This window comes from Pipistrellus kuhlii, unplaced genomic scaffold (assembly GCF_014108245.1).
Source record: "Pipistrellus kuhlii isolate mPipKuh1 unplaced genomic scaffold, mPipKuh1.p scaffold_m20_p_14, whole genome shotgun sequence".
In the NCBI taxonomy this organism is placed as follows: domain Eukaryota; kingdom Metazoa; phylum Chordata; class Mammalia; order Chiroptera; family Vespertilionidae; genus Pipistrellus; species Pipistrellus kuhlii.
The window spans coordinates 30,219,072-30,232,927 of record NW_023425449.1 but is presented as its reverse complement, the minus strand read 5'-3'; the positions used below and the strand labels follow the sequence as shown (position 1 = coordinate 30,232,927).

Here is a 13,856-nt window from a genome sequence, read left to right as displayed (position 1 = left end):
CTGGTGGGAATGCAGAATGGTGCAGCCATTATGGAAAACAGTATGGAGTTTCTTCAAAAAAAAGTAAATATGGGACTGCCATTTGACTCAGTGATCCCACTTCTAGGAACATATCCTAAGAAACCCAAAATACCAATTAGAAAGAATGTATGCAGCCCTATGTTCATAGCAATTTAAAATAGCTAAGATCTGGAAACAGCCCAAGTGCCCATCAGAAGATGAGTGGTTAAAAAACTGTGGTACATTTATTCCATGGAATACTATGCAGCAGTAAAAAAGAAGAATCTCTTACCCTTTGAGACAGCATGGAGAGGGACCTGGAAAGTATTATGCTAAGTGAAATAAGTCAGTCAGAGAAAGACAAATATTACATGATCACACTCACATGTGGAATATAAGTAGCAAAATAAACTGATGAACAGAGTGGATTCAGAGACATGGAAATGTGGAACAGGTTCTCAGAGGGAAAGCAAGGGAGGGTAGGTAGGTGGGAAGTCATCAACTGAAGACCTTATATGCATATATGCATAACTCATGGACACAGGCAATAGGGTGCTGATGGCCCAGGGTGGAGCCAGGGGTGGGCTGGAGGAGTCAATGGGGAGAAAAGGACATATGTAATACTTTCAACAATAAAGAATTATTTAAAATAATAAACATGCAACCACCTATGATTTACATGACTCAGAAATTGCATTTAATCTAGAGAAATGAAAACTTACGTTAATTCAAAAACCCTATATACAAGCCAAATGTCCACCAACTGGTGATGAAATAAACTGGTCCATCCATACCTAGGAATACTGAGTTCTGGTTCAAGATGGCAACACAGAAAGACTAGGGAAATCCTGAACTCACCTCCTCCAATGAATACACCAAATCTTACAGCTATGTATGGAACTTTCCTCTGAAAAGTAAAATCTAACCAAACAATAAAAACAGCACTAAACAAAAATAACACTAAAGCTGGAGAGGCTGAGACAAAATCTCTTAATAAACCACACCCCAGGAGAAGTGACTCTCACTGGGAAGGGCACTCAAAATCCATAGCTTCTTCCTGTGGAGCAGAATCTGAACACATTGGGTACCCCAACTTTTAAGACCTGCATCTTAGAGATGAGCAACTAAGACGCCTAGCCAACAGGATTCATATTCAAGAGATCCGCAAGGCCATAGTGATATGAGAAATAGCCCTTAAATTTGCTCTCATGCTGGGACTCACTCACCCCAGGGTCTAACACAGAAGCAGCTGATCCTGCCTTGACTTCATGTAAAAGTCTCATTTGCTAATCTTAAAGCATTGGCCTGCGAGGCAGTCATCTAACCTAGCGGTCGCCAACCTACACATCTAGGGGCCTGCTAAGATATATTCTGGGGATGGAGGCTGGCAGGCACCAACTGTAAGTGCCATCCTCCATCCCTAGGGGGGAAAAAAAAAATACCCTAGACCTTCTACCCATAGCTTCAGATGGCACCCCACAGGTACCATCTTTAACCTTCCCTTCTGCCCTGCTCCAGACAAGTATCTTCCAGAGGGGCTCTTTCATTTGAGTCTGTGGCCCGATTTTTTATGTTTAATGCCCCAAATTTTGTGGCTGCCACCAGGGGACAACCCTTGATCACCTGGCTCTGAAGGCAAGGAAGTCTTACATTCCTGATTCCCATAGGATCGTAAAAATTACAGAGACAGGTTTTGGCCAACTACCATCTTCAGGGCACTGTACAGACAGCAGACTGAAACATCCCCAGTCATTCTGAGAAGGCCTATTTGCTCCTCCAGGAGCTCTGGCCTGAAGGACAGGCTTCAGGTTTGGCACAAATCTAGAGGCCTACAGAGTCTCTCAGGGAACAGAGGCCAGTAGATGCTATCTTTGCACTCTTCCTCTGTCTCGGTTCAGTTACTTAGTATCTCTCCCAAAAGATGCTTACACCCTTGTGAGGCACCCTGATTTTTAAGCCACACCGGGGGACACCTCTGGATCACCAGACTGTGGAAGCCAGTGATCCTACTTACTCTCAGGGTCACAAAGGAGTATAACCAATGGAAAATGAGTTCTTAAAGAGATACCACTCCCAGGGCATAGCAAGAACCAACAGACCCAGGAACTCAATCTTTTTGGCTCCTACTGATCCTCAGCTCTAACATCCCCTTCTTTGAAAAGCCTGGCCAAACCTCTCTCATCCAAAAGTGGCCTTCTGTATTTAATCAACTTTACAGTATTATTATTGTTTTCTTCTTTAATCTCCTCTAGCACACCAAGTATTCCTAGAAAACTAGGACTATGTCTTATTTTAATCTCTGTATCCTCAATGCCTAAGAACGAAGAGTTGAATATGTGGAATAATTGTTTATTAGTTTGAGCCATAATAATACTTTATTCAGGCTCTTTCAAATAAATGTTAAGTCCCCGTCTAACTCTTACATATAGTTTCCTTTGAATCATAACCCACTTAGATTCAGAATTTTTAGGACTTATTCTCCAAAGGTCACACAAATTTTCTACTATAACCCACACTGATTTTTCTACACCAATAATACTATTTTATTACTATGCTTATATAAACATATTTATGACAGTCCTCTCATATTAGAACTTCTAACAGGCAGGGAATTCTTTAATTCTTAAGAACACAATAGTTATATGTCTTTAGGAAATTTACAAATACTGAGTCTTTAAAATAAACAGTACAGATGAGTGCTAAAAAGAAAACCTGGGTTAATTACTAGAGACCAAATTCAGCTATAAAGGTAAATACCATAAAGATAACATCTGTTAAAATAATAAATATCCCATCTCAGTTCTCATAGGTTTCCAGACTAACCTTCGTCTTGTTGAGCTCTCTCCATCTTCTTCGGCTATCCATCCAACATCAGCAAAAGATGCCACTGCATCCTCTCCTGGGTGACTGGGGCTCAGTTCTGTTGTTGGGCTGGTAAGCTAAAAGGTACAAATAGGGAGATTGTCAGCTGGCACCAAAATATTAGAATAAAACTTCTTAATGACTTAAATAAAAATGATGTTTTACAGCAGTTTCATTTCTATTAAAGGTCCCCCTTGAAAAGGACCATTATTTACATCATATATTCCCCAATAATGTATGATAATCTCTGAATTTACCTTTTTCATTTAAAAAATATATATTTTTTTTATTGATTTCAGAGAGGGAGACAGAGAGAAACAGCAATGATCAGACAGAATCATTGATCGGCTGGCTCCTGAACACTTTCCACTGAGGATTGAGCCTGTAACCCAGGGATGTGCCCTGGCCAGGAATTGAACCATGACTTTCTCTTTCATAGGTAACACTCAACCACTGAGACATGCCAGCCGGGCTTAATTTTTATTTTACAGGTCAAATGATTTTTAAAAAACACCAAACAGCTGAAACCGATTTGGCTCAGTGGATAGAGTGTCTGCCTGCAGACTGAGGGGTCCCAGGTTCGATTCCAGTCAAGGGCATGTACTTTGGTTGCGGGCATGTCCCCAGTAGGGGGTGTGCAGGAGGCAGCTGATTGATGTTTCTCTATGATGTTTCTAACTATCTCTCTCACTTCCTGTTAAAAAAAAAAAAATCAATAAAATATATTAAAAAACAAACAAGAAAATCCCATAAACTCTGGTTATCCATGAAAACATTTTTCAAATTTAAGCATTAAACAATTTTTCTGAAGAGATCTGGTTTAAAAAAAAGTATAGGAACAAGAACAAGTAATCAATTTGTGCTAAATCTGGAAATTATTAATTTTATATATATAGATATACTGTTATAATGTTGAAAATATATTTTTTTAATCCTTAAGCTCATGATTTTTAAATAAAAGTATTAACTATATTAAGGAACAAAAAATACAAGTAGCAGTAGAAAAGAATTCTCTAGCTAATCTTAAACACATAGAGGAAGGAACTGGGTATTTTTAAATAGATACAACAAAGAAAAAGCACCTAAATTCTGAGATTTACCTTAAAAAATTAGAAATATAATTTAATTGAATTCAATTTTTGTTATAATATCTCAGAGTCATATGGTCAATGGATAATAATTTTAAAATAAAGTTATCAGATTAATATAATGCTTCTAACAAGTTGGAATGAGGTTTAAGTGAAAAAGAAAATGAAGTGACTTAAAAAGTAACTCCGTGATTGAGCATCAACCTGTGAACCAAGAGGTCACGGTTTGTTTCCCAGCCAGGGCATATGCCCAGGTTATGTCCAAGAAGAAGCCAATCAATGATTCTCTCTCATTATTGATGTTTCTACCTCTCTCCCCCTCTTCCTTCCTTTCTGAAATCAATTTTTAGAATATTAAAATATATAATTTAAAAGGCCAGCGAAATTTACATATTAATGTATTTATCAAAAAGCTTGTACCAACCCTAACCGATTTGGCACACTGGATAGAGCTTCGGCCTGCAGACTGAAGGGTCCCAGGTTCGATTCTATTCAAGGAGTCAGTATGCAAATTAACCCAACAAAGATGGTGCGTTAATTTGCATACACAGGCACTGGGCGGAGAGCAGAATGGAGAGCCGGCTGTTTGGAGGACTTGGCAGAGCAGGAGGCTGAGGGATGGAGACAGAGCAGGAAGAGAAAACCCAGAGCACAGGGAGCACCAGAAATGCTGGGAGTCACAGTTCTGTGGCAGGTGGATCTAGACACCAGAGCAAAGTGAGCCTGGAGCAAGATACTGTTGCGGTGGGGGATGGAAGGGAAGAAAAGGTGAGAGACATAAGTAAAATCAGAGTGTCTAGGAATGATATCCTAAAGGGACGATATCCTAAAACTTCCAGGAAATCTCCACCAATGAAGCAAAGCAAAGAAAAAAAAAAAAGCCTGTTATTCTGTGAGCAACAAACCAAACTGGGTTGGGGGTCTCAGACAATTTGCTCATATGATTGCAAAGACAAACAGAAGCTCCCGGACTGGAGAGGGCTCCCCTGAGGGCTCCCAGATTGGAGAGGGTGCAGGTCGGGCTGAGGGACCCACCCCCCGGGCACAAATCTTCATGCACCGGGCCCTAGTATTATAATAGGAAGACTCTACATGGGTTATGTGAGATCCTTGAACATAAAGATTCCCCAAGCCCAGTAGAAGTTCCTAGAAGACAGAGTATTAATGGGTTATTTTGTATAAATAAGAGATCATGAAATTAAAATCTGAAAGATGTCTTCCTAAGGTGCTAATTCATGAAGACCTATCTGATTATAATTCTTTGATTAGAAAATAAAAATTTGTTCCAATATAGCTACTACTTTCTATTGTAGTTTGACTTCAAGATCTCTTACTTTCCCGAAGGTTACAAAATTTGCCATTTTCTTAGTGAGGCAGTGGAGACGGGAGGAAGTGAGAAGCCCGCTGAGGCAGGTTTTGCTCCCTTCTCCGCTTCACTCTGGCCACAGGAAGCCCTATTCTTGCAAGAATCTTCCTGCAACAGCCTCTAGTTTGTTTATAAAAGGAAGCAAAATATTTTAAAAATAATCATCACTATGCTGTATCCCTGAAACTAATGCAATATTAAATGTAAGCCCTCATTGAAAAATTAAATTTTAAAATAAATTATAAGCACTCAAAAATATAAGTTAACCCGTTTTGTGTCAGCTTTTCAGTCTTTTACAGCATAATTAAAGATCAAGTGTTTCCCGAACTGATATCTGTAATACTTCATATATTAGACATGAGAAGTTGCTTTTTGCACAAACTTTAAAAAATAAGCTAAATTGCCGGCACCGGTTTGGCTCAGTGGATAGAGCGTCGGCCTGCGGACTGAAGGGTCCCGGGTTCGATTCCGGTCAAGGGCATGTACCTTGGTTGCGGGCACATCCCCGGTAGGGGGTGTGCAAGAGGCAGCTGGTCGATGATTCTCTCTCATCGATGTTTCTGGCTCTCTATCCCTCTCTCGTCCTCTCTGTGAAAAATCAATAAAATATATTAAAAATAATAATAATAAGCTAAAATATTCCATGGTCTTAGTTTGCAATCATATTAAGCATTGATTATATTTCATCACTGAAATAAAACCGTCTTTACTTACTATGTGCTTAATTAAATGAAAAAGTTAGTGATACTGTTAAGACACTTTTTTTCTTTTTTTAAATCAATTTCAGAACTGGTAAAATCTATGTCACCAAAAAGAAAAAGAAAAGGGGGGTGAGGAGGGCTGAAGGGGGTTGATGGGATAAAAAAGGGAGCATATATAATACTTTCAATAATAAAGGGTTTTGTTTTTTTTAAAAAGGAGAAGCCTAACGAAAGAAAAAAGAAAAAGTATTTATACTAATCAATCTATATCTGTCTGTCTGTCTGTCTGTCTGTCTGTCTGTCTATCTATCTATCTATCTATCTATCTGGCTAAGCAACCATCGCATCTGAAACAACTGAACGGATGAGCGAACAGGCTGTGTGGGGCAAACAGGCTGGCATGGGGGGCAGTTGGGGGCGACCAGGCGGGTAGTTAGGGGCAATCAGGCAGGTAGGCGAGCAGTTAGGAGCCAGTGGTCTCAGATTGTGAGCGGAATGTCTGCGGATCGGACCTAACCTGGTAGTTGGACATCCCCTAGGGATCCCGGATTGGGAAGGATACAGGCTGAGCTGAGGGGAATTCCGTGCACTGGGCCTCTAGTCTATAATAATAATTGCATTATATGCTAATTAGATCAGACAGCCAAATGTCCTTTCAGACATCCTTCCGGACAAAGCCATGGCAGCTGTAAGGGCCAACGGCAGGCAGCCGACAGTAGCAGCAGCAGTGGGGTGATGAAGGCAGTGCTTCCCCTTATTAGCCCAGTCGCCTCCTACAGAGGGAGGCCAAACAGCAGCTTAGGCCTGCTCCCTGCCATCAGTAAGACATCCCCTGAGGGCTCCTGGACTGTGAGAGGGGGCAGTCCAGTCTGAGGGACTCCCCAACCCCGTGCATGAATTTTCATGCACTGGGCCTCTAGTCTATACATATAAAGAGGTAATATGCTAATCTGTCCGTTACAGTGTAACAGTCACGACCAGTCTGTGGGCAGGGACAGGGGTGGGGACTTCCGCCCCCAGTGCTAACATCACACTGCCTGCGTATGTCCTCGCCCAACACTGAGGTGAACCTGCCTGCCTGCATCCCTGGACAGGGACGTGACACTGCCTGCGTGCATCCCCGCTCAGTGCTGACATGATGCTGCAGGGGGAAGCTGGACTTGACAGAGGACCTCAGGCTATGCCCCTCGCGCAGCGGGGCTTGACGGGAGACCTCAGGCCATGCCCCCTGCCCCGGCACTGGGCTAGGGAACCTCAGGCTGCACCCCCCACCCCAGTGCTGGCCCAGGGGACCTCATGCTCTATCTCCCGCCCCAGCGCCAGGCTGGAGGACCTCAAACTGTGTCCCTGACCCGGCAGGGCTTGACACAGAACCTCAGGCTGCATCCTCTGCCCGGGTGCCAGGCCAGAGAACCTGAGGCTGCACCCCCCACCCAGCACCAGGCTGGGGGACCTGAGGTGAGGTTGCATCCCCACTCAGAGGGGCTTAGTGGGTTGGGGCCGGCCAGATCTGGTCTCACCCAATGGGGGTGGGGCCGGCCGGATCTGGGTCTCCTGCGTTTTCAAACCGTGTGTGAGTGGTGGGTGGGGATTTGACTCTGGGTCCTGTGGTGTGCCTCAGACTCTGAAAAAAGTAAGATTTAATATATAATTTTCTTTCATCTCTCTGACACTTCTATTAAATAAAGAATAGGTAGCAATATTAAAACATTTATTCTAATTAATTTTCTTTTAATGTGCACAAATTTTGTGCACTGGGCCACTAATCTTTTTATAAAAGGCTATTTCATTCCTTTTAAAAAATTACCAAAAAGAGAATAATTCTCTATTATCAAACTAGAGGCCTGGTACATGAATTCATGCACAGGTGGGGTCCATCAGCCTGGCCAGTGATTGAGGCCTATCAGGGGGCCGGCTAGCTGGGGGGACGAACCATGGGAGGTTGGCTGGCCACTCCCCCTCATCAGGGCCTGAGGCAAGGGGCTGCAGGAGGTTGGCCAGCCAGGGGGAGGGGCTGTGGGATGTTGGCTATGGGAGTGCACACTGACCACCGGGGGAAGCCCCTGTGTTGAGCTTCTGCTCCTGGTGGTCAGTGCACACAATAGTGACTGGCAACCCAGTCATTCCAGTCATAAACATCACTTAGGCTTCTATATATATATAGATAATTTTAGTCCAATAGTTTAATTATATATGGATGTACAATAGATTAATTTTTAAAACTGAAATAGTTGGGGGAATAAGGACACATATGTAACACCTCAATCAATAAAAAATTTTTAATAAAAACCTGAAATAATTATTGTAACATGTTTTGATTTTTTAAAAATAATGAAACCTATTTTGCAAAATGAACCATGAAAATGATAAAAGTAGTTTTTGCTTTCTTAAAATGTTAATTTAATCTGACACTCAGTTGTATGATTTTCCAATTTGAGAGGATTTTCTACTGATATATCTCTATAATAAAGTTATTGCTTATAAACAAAGTATTTCTTTTAAACCACTTTATTAATATATTGTTAGATGTGAGTTTTTCACGAATGGAACGGGAGTGTACTGATTGTTGGAAATGGTTATTTCCTCATATAGTTATATTATTGAGTGGTAACATGAAATTATAGTGGTAAAATGAAATCGTTAGAGACCTAATGTAAAATACGTATAATTACTTTAAAATATACAGATGGCTGGGTTTTGGAGTTTCTTTTTGTGTTTTTTTTAATCTTTATCCAGGGATATGTTATTAATTTTAGAGAGAGGAAAAGAGGAAGGGAGGAAGGGAAGGGGGCAAGAAGGCAAGATGGAGGGAAAGAGGGAGAGAGGGAGAAATATTGATTGGTTAATTCTCCCATGTGCCCCAACTGAGGACTAAACATACAACCTAGATAAGTGCCCTGACCGGGTATAGAATCTGTGACCTTTCAGTGTATGGGATCACACTCCAACCAACTGAACCACATCAGCCAGGCATGAAGACTGGCTTTAATACACTTGTAATAGACATAACCTGACCAAAACAGTCATTACAAAAACTGCCACAAGACACAATTTTTAGTTTCTGTTAAAATATGCAGCACCAGTGGAGCGGGAGGCTGGATCTGTCCCCTCCAGCAGCAGATCCAGCCTTGCTGCTCTGGTGGACAGGCCCGGACATTCCGGCAGCAGGGCTGAGGGGACTGGACACCGCCATTTTGTGGCTATGGGGGCGATTATTTTTGTCACAGAGTGACAGTTAATTTGCATATTACTCTTTTATTAAATAGGATAAGCCTACTGAGCTGATAAACCCCATCATCCACTGGTTAGTCCCTGTGGTACATGGTTATAGCTTCTATACAGATAAATAACTCGCAAAGACAAAAAAAAAAAAAAAAAAAAAAAAAAAAAAAAAAAAAAAAAAAAAAAAAAAGGCAATTTCAGTTGTTGCTGAAATGTGCACCGAGTAACATAAGCATGGAATGGGAAGAACAACTTAATTAGTCAAATACCAGTGCAGGCAAGGGGACTGACCATATGGAATTTTTGAAATATGATTTAGACGCCATTACTGACATGCATGGATGATTGATGGAAAGTTTGAAAAAAGAAAAAGCCACTTACTGAAGGCTCCAGCAAGGTCCTGTCCTACCATGGCTATTGTTAGTAGTGAGGGAGGAAAAAAACAACAGTGGAAGGAATATAACTTATTTTTAAATCAAGGGCATTATAAAATTTTAAATTAAAGTTAATGCTTATTGATTTATAAGTATCCAAATTCCTTTCAGAAAGTGTGGAAAAGCATTTCCTTCAGCAAAAACTCAGCAACAGTGTTGTATTTTTACTATTTTAAGCAGTTTAATGAACATTTTATATAATTTAAATAATCTAAAATCCAATTATATTTGAAATATTTTACTGAAGTAACTTCAGATAATTTAAAATATTCTGATAACGTAAAACTTCATGAAGGAAATTGATTCATTTAATAAAATAAAAAAGAAATATACAAAGCATGTTCAAAAATCAAAATACTTAGATTTAAAAAAATCATTTTGTCTGCATGTGACTCTTCATAAGGATGCTCTCAGTTTCTTGCCAAAAAGAATGAAACAGTAAATAGATTCAGTCTATTTTACCACCATTTGTTTATAGCCAAATACAAAATATGTATTCTTAAAATGAACACAGTAAAATAGTAACCTTTAGGGTTTTTTTTTAACCAATTCCTACCATAGTAAGAAAACCTGAAAACAAAAATTATATATTTTAAAATGATGACATACAGTGACACCATTTAGGCCAAGAAGTGTACCTGTATGAAGAACACTAATCTGAAGTATGTAGCACTCAAATATTCTAGACAAAACTAAGCCACTAATGTTTGAATGTTGATGCTTTCTATTCATGACACACCAAGAATAGGAGTGAGGGGGTCTGAGGGTGAACAGGAAAAGGGAGAAGAGCAACAAGAGGGAGGAAAATGTGTTATGTCTCTCTCAAAATAACCTAGGAAGTAAGAAACAGTATGCCTGGGCCAACTGTGACTCCCCAATTCCACGCTTTCTATAGTAGTATTTACTCATGTTGGACTTCTAGACAGTTCAAATACATTCCACACCAATCAAGCCCCCCGAATGAGCCAGAAAAAATAGCAAAAATGCATTTTCAATTGTATTACTCTAAATTGTATTACTTTATATTTTGAATACATTTTTAATATTTCTGATAGATGTATTAAAAAACAGAAAAATACAGCCAAAACCGGTTTGGCTCAGTGGATAGAGTGTCGGCCTGTGGACTGAAAGGTCCCAGGTTCGATTCCGGTCAGGAGCGTGTACCTTGGTTGGAGGTGTGCAAGAGGCAGCTGATCTATGATTCTCTCTCACTGATGTTTCTAACTCTCTATCCCTCTATCTTCCTCTCTATAAAAATCAATAAAATATATATTTTTTAAAAAGACATGATACCAGAGAATGTGCATTAAAAAAAATAAAAAACAGAAAATACAGAGTAAAATCAAAATATATAAATAAGTAGCAGATAAAATACCCACTTTAATATTGATGTTTAATTTGAAAAGACTGAGTATGCAACAAAACTGCCTGGAAGTAAAAGCCTAAGTATAAAGAAATGTCTTCCACTACATTCTCAAGTGACCAATATTTCTATTACTTTATTCCTCTCCTTATGTTAATCCATCTCTTTTCACATGCAGCTCCTGTACTAAATCTAACAGTTTTATTCTACTAATACCCTTTTCAGTGACTGAGAAAGTGTTATTTCCTTCCCAGGAAATGTACTTGGTTCTAGTACTTCAGCCTACTGACTGCCAAAGAGGATTTGAGTTGTTTGCTACCAGAAAATGCTAGATTATCCCCATGTCCTGTTACATGTCTCTGGCTACATGAACACAATTATTAAAGCAAGGTCTTCTGACACTGGTTTAAGTAGATAAATATGTAAAAAGAAAAACTGAATGGAACTGTGTAAATCAGGAAAAAAAATTGACAAGCTTTAGTTAAACCAATAGTTATTTGAAGGAATAACTGAATTCTCAGAAATTATGCTGGAGAGATTCACTACCAGATTTCTTTGGTTTTTTTTAAAGTCTATTGTTTGATCAAAATTACTTATTAAAAATTTCTAAGCTGTCAGTTTCTAGATTGATACACAAAGGTTTTACCAGTCAATTTGCAAGCAGTACTACAGCACAACAATGAGCAACCTGTTAGACAAACTAAACACTAATTGCTACCACTTACTTAGGAACAGGTTTGTGTGTGTGTGTGTGTGTGTGTGTGTTTTACTACTACCTACCAGGAAGAATGATTTATGTATATGACATAATATCATATAAGCTCATAGGGACACTTTTAAACTTTTGAATGATGAGTTAAATTTATCTTCTGCACTTTATATGCCACTCTATTATTTTAAATTGGTATAGATATCTGCTGAACTCTATATTCTTAAATATTAAACTAAAAGGTTTTGTGTATAACTCTTGTGCAAAATTAATAAAAAACAAGAATAAAGCATGTCTAACACTATACCAGCAATAAGGAACAAAAGCCCAAATCAAGAAAATAGCAATTTACCTGCAAGCAAAGAGTGGAGCTGCCCCTGATTTGGTGCCAAAAGAGACTAAGACCTGATTCAAAAGTATTCCTAATTCAGTGTTAGACTATTACCTCATTCAGAGAACCACAATTACCTGTCTTAACACAGTTGTTGCCAAGGCAATTTTCCCCAAAAAGTAATGCGAAGCTTTAAACAAATGATGGGGAAAGCATGCACAGATATCTAAAAATAAACAAGAGAAATAGAGTGGCTATCCAAAGAGGAAGGTGTAATAACTAAAGAAAATAATGGTGGAACTTGTATCTCCTAAAGAAATATAAAGCCTACCTTCGAGGTCACCTGGGAAGTAACAATGCTTGACTTTGTATGTGTTTCTAAATCCTCACATATGTATTCTTAAGACGGGTAAATGTCTTAAATATCATGAATAATCACTTCTCAGAGGAACTAAGATTAGAAAGACTTTACTATGATTGATAAAAATTATTTTATTTTATTGATAGTAGCATTGATTGGGGGAAAAGTTTAACAAATACTAGCAAAGCTATTTTTCCTAATACAAACACCAATACAAAAATTGTAAAATATATAGTACCTGAAACTGAACTCTGGGACACTGGATCAGAGATAAATTAGTACCAATTTTCCGTACAATACTTCGAGATGAACCATATGGCTTCCCAGACCAAAGTACCTGAATAAACAGAAAAAAGAAAAAAACACAAATATTTAATTATATGACTTATAATATTGGTAACACAAAGCCCTAAACAATTAGTTGCTTAACATGCTGATGCATTAATTATAGAATCAGAATGTCTAAATGTTATGGGAAATAAACTAATACTTCTCAATTTGAAAAAAATTTGTAAAATAATACTTCATTTGAAGTAAAAACGACATTTTCATAGTGTTCTGCAAAGGGAACACTATTTTACATCTTCTGCTATACTTTTAGTTTCCTAATTTTACATACACATACATTTTTTTTAAACTATGAGCTACTTTATCTATAATGACTTTTCAAAACAAATCCAAATCAGTACAAAGTTCAGAATCTGAATTTGTACCATGCAAGGTAATGCATTTTGTTTGTTACACAAAAACACTTGGCCAAGGGTGAGCAGGGGCCAAAATCCAGTTGCAATACATTTTCTTGTGAAGTCTTGTTCCCAAGGGAAAGGCCCCTTTTTCTAATTTACAAAAAGGTACTAAATGGGCTAGCGGTAACCCTAAATGAGCAAAATTTTCCAAGACGAAATCATAATACTCAAAGGATGTTGTGCTATCCTTAAAGTAAACACAAACCTCCAAAGCAAAAAAGCAAACAAAAAAAACAAACACGTAAAATGTTAAATCATTACAAATTGTACCTTGAAACTTCTCCCCATGTAAATGATCTTTCCTTAAAGAAAAAAACTATCCATCTGTTTTGAGTGCTACACTTGAAAGCCTAGACAGAAGAGGAGATGAAGAGAGGTAGTATGCTATTAAAAGCAATTTAAAAAGAAAAGAATGAGATTGATATGATTATATTTTATTCATTAAACTTTAATATTTAACCCTTTGCACTCCGAACCATTCTGGACATTGGCTACCAGCTACTCGACGCTAACGGCAGAAACGTGCGTTGAATTAACTCAATTCCCCGTAATCACTAATAAAATGAGAGGGGACATCCGAGTGATATGCTAGAATTCCGATGTCCCCTGAGAGGGGACAGCGGAGTGCAAAGGGTTAATTATATCCTAAAATTAAATAAAGAGTACCAAATCA

The 13,856-nt window shown here is 38.7% G+C and overlaps 1 protein-coding gene across 3 annotated transcripts in view; it reads right to left on the bottom strand.

Moving 5' to 3' along the window:
* Nucleotides 1–13,856, bottom strand: part of MTFR1 (mitochondrial fission regulator 1) — a 48,366-nt gene that overhangs the window by 12,827 nt on the left and 21,683 nt on the right. For 2 of the 3 annotated variants that reach the window (XM_036437077.2, XM_036437078.2), the window contains 2 exons: nt 12,676–12,774; nt 2,824–2,939 (listed from right to left, as the gene is read on the bottom strand). In XM_036437077.2, coding sequence (XP_036292970.1) covers nt 2,824–2,939; nt 12,676–12,774 — 215 coding nt within the window. Of the gene's footprint in view, nt 1–2,823; nt 2,940–12,675; nt 12,775–13,453; nt 13,534–13,856 lie in introns of all 3 variants that reach the window. The other variant, XM_036437079.2, reaches the window with a different exon arrangement.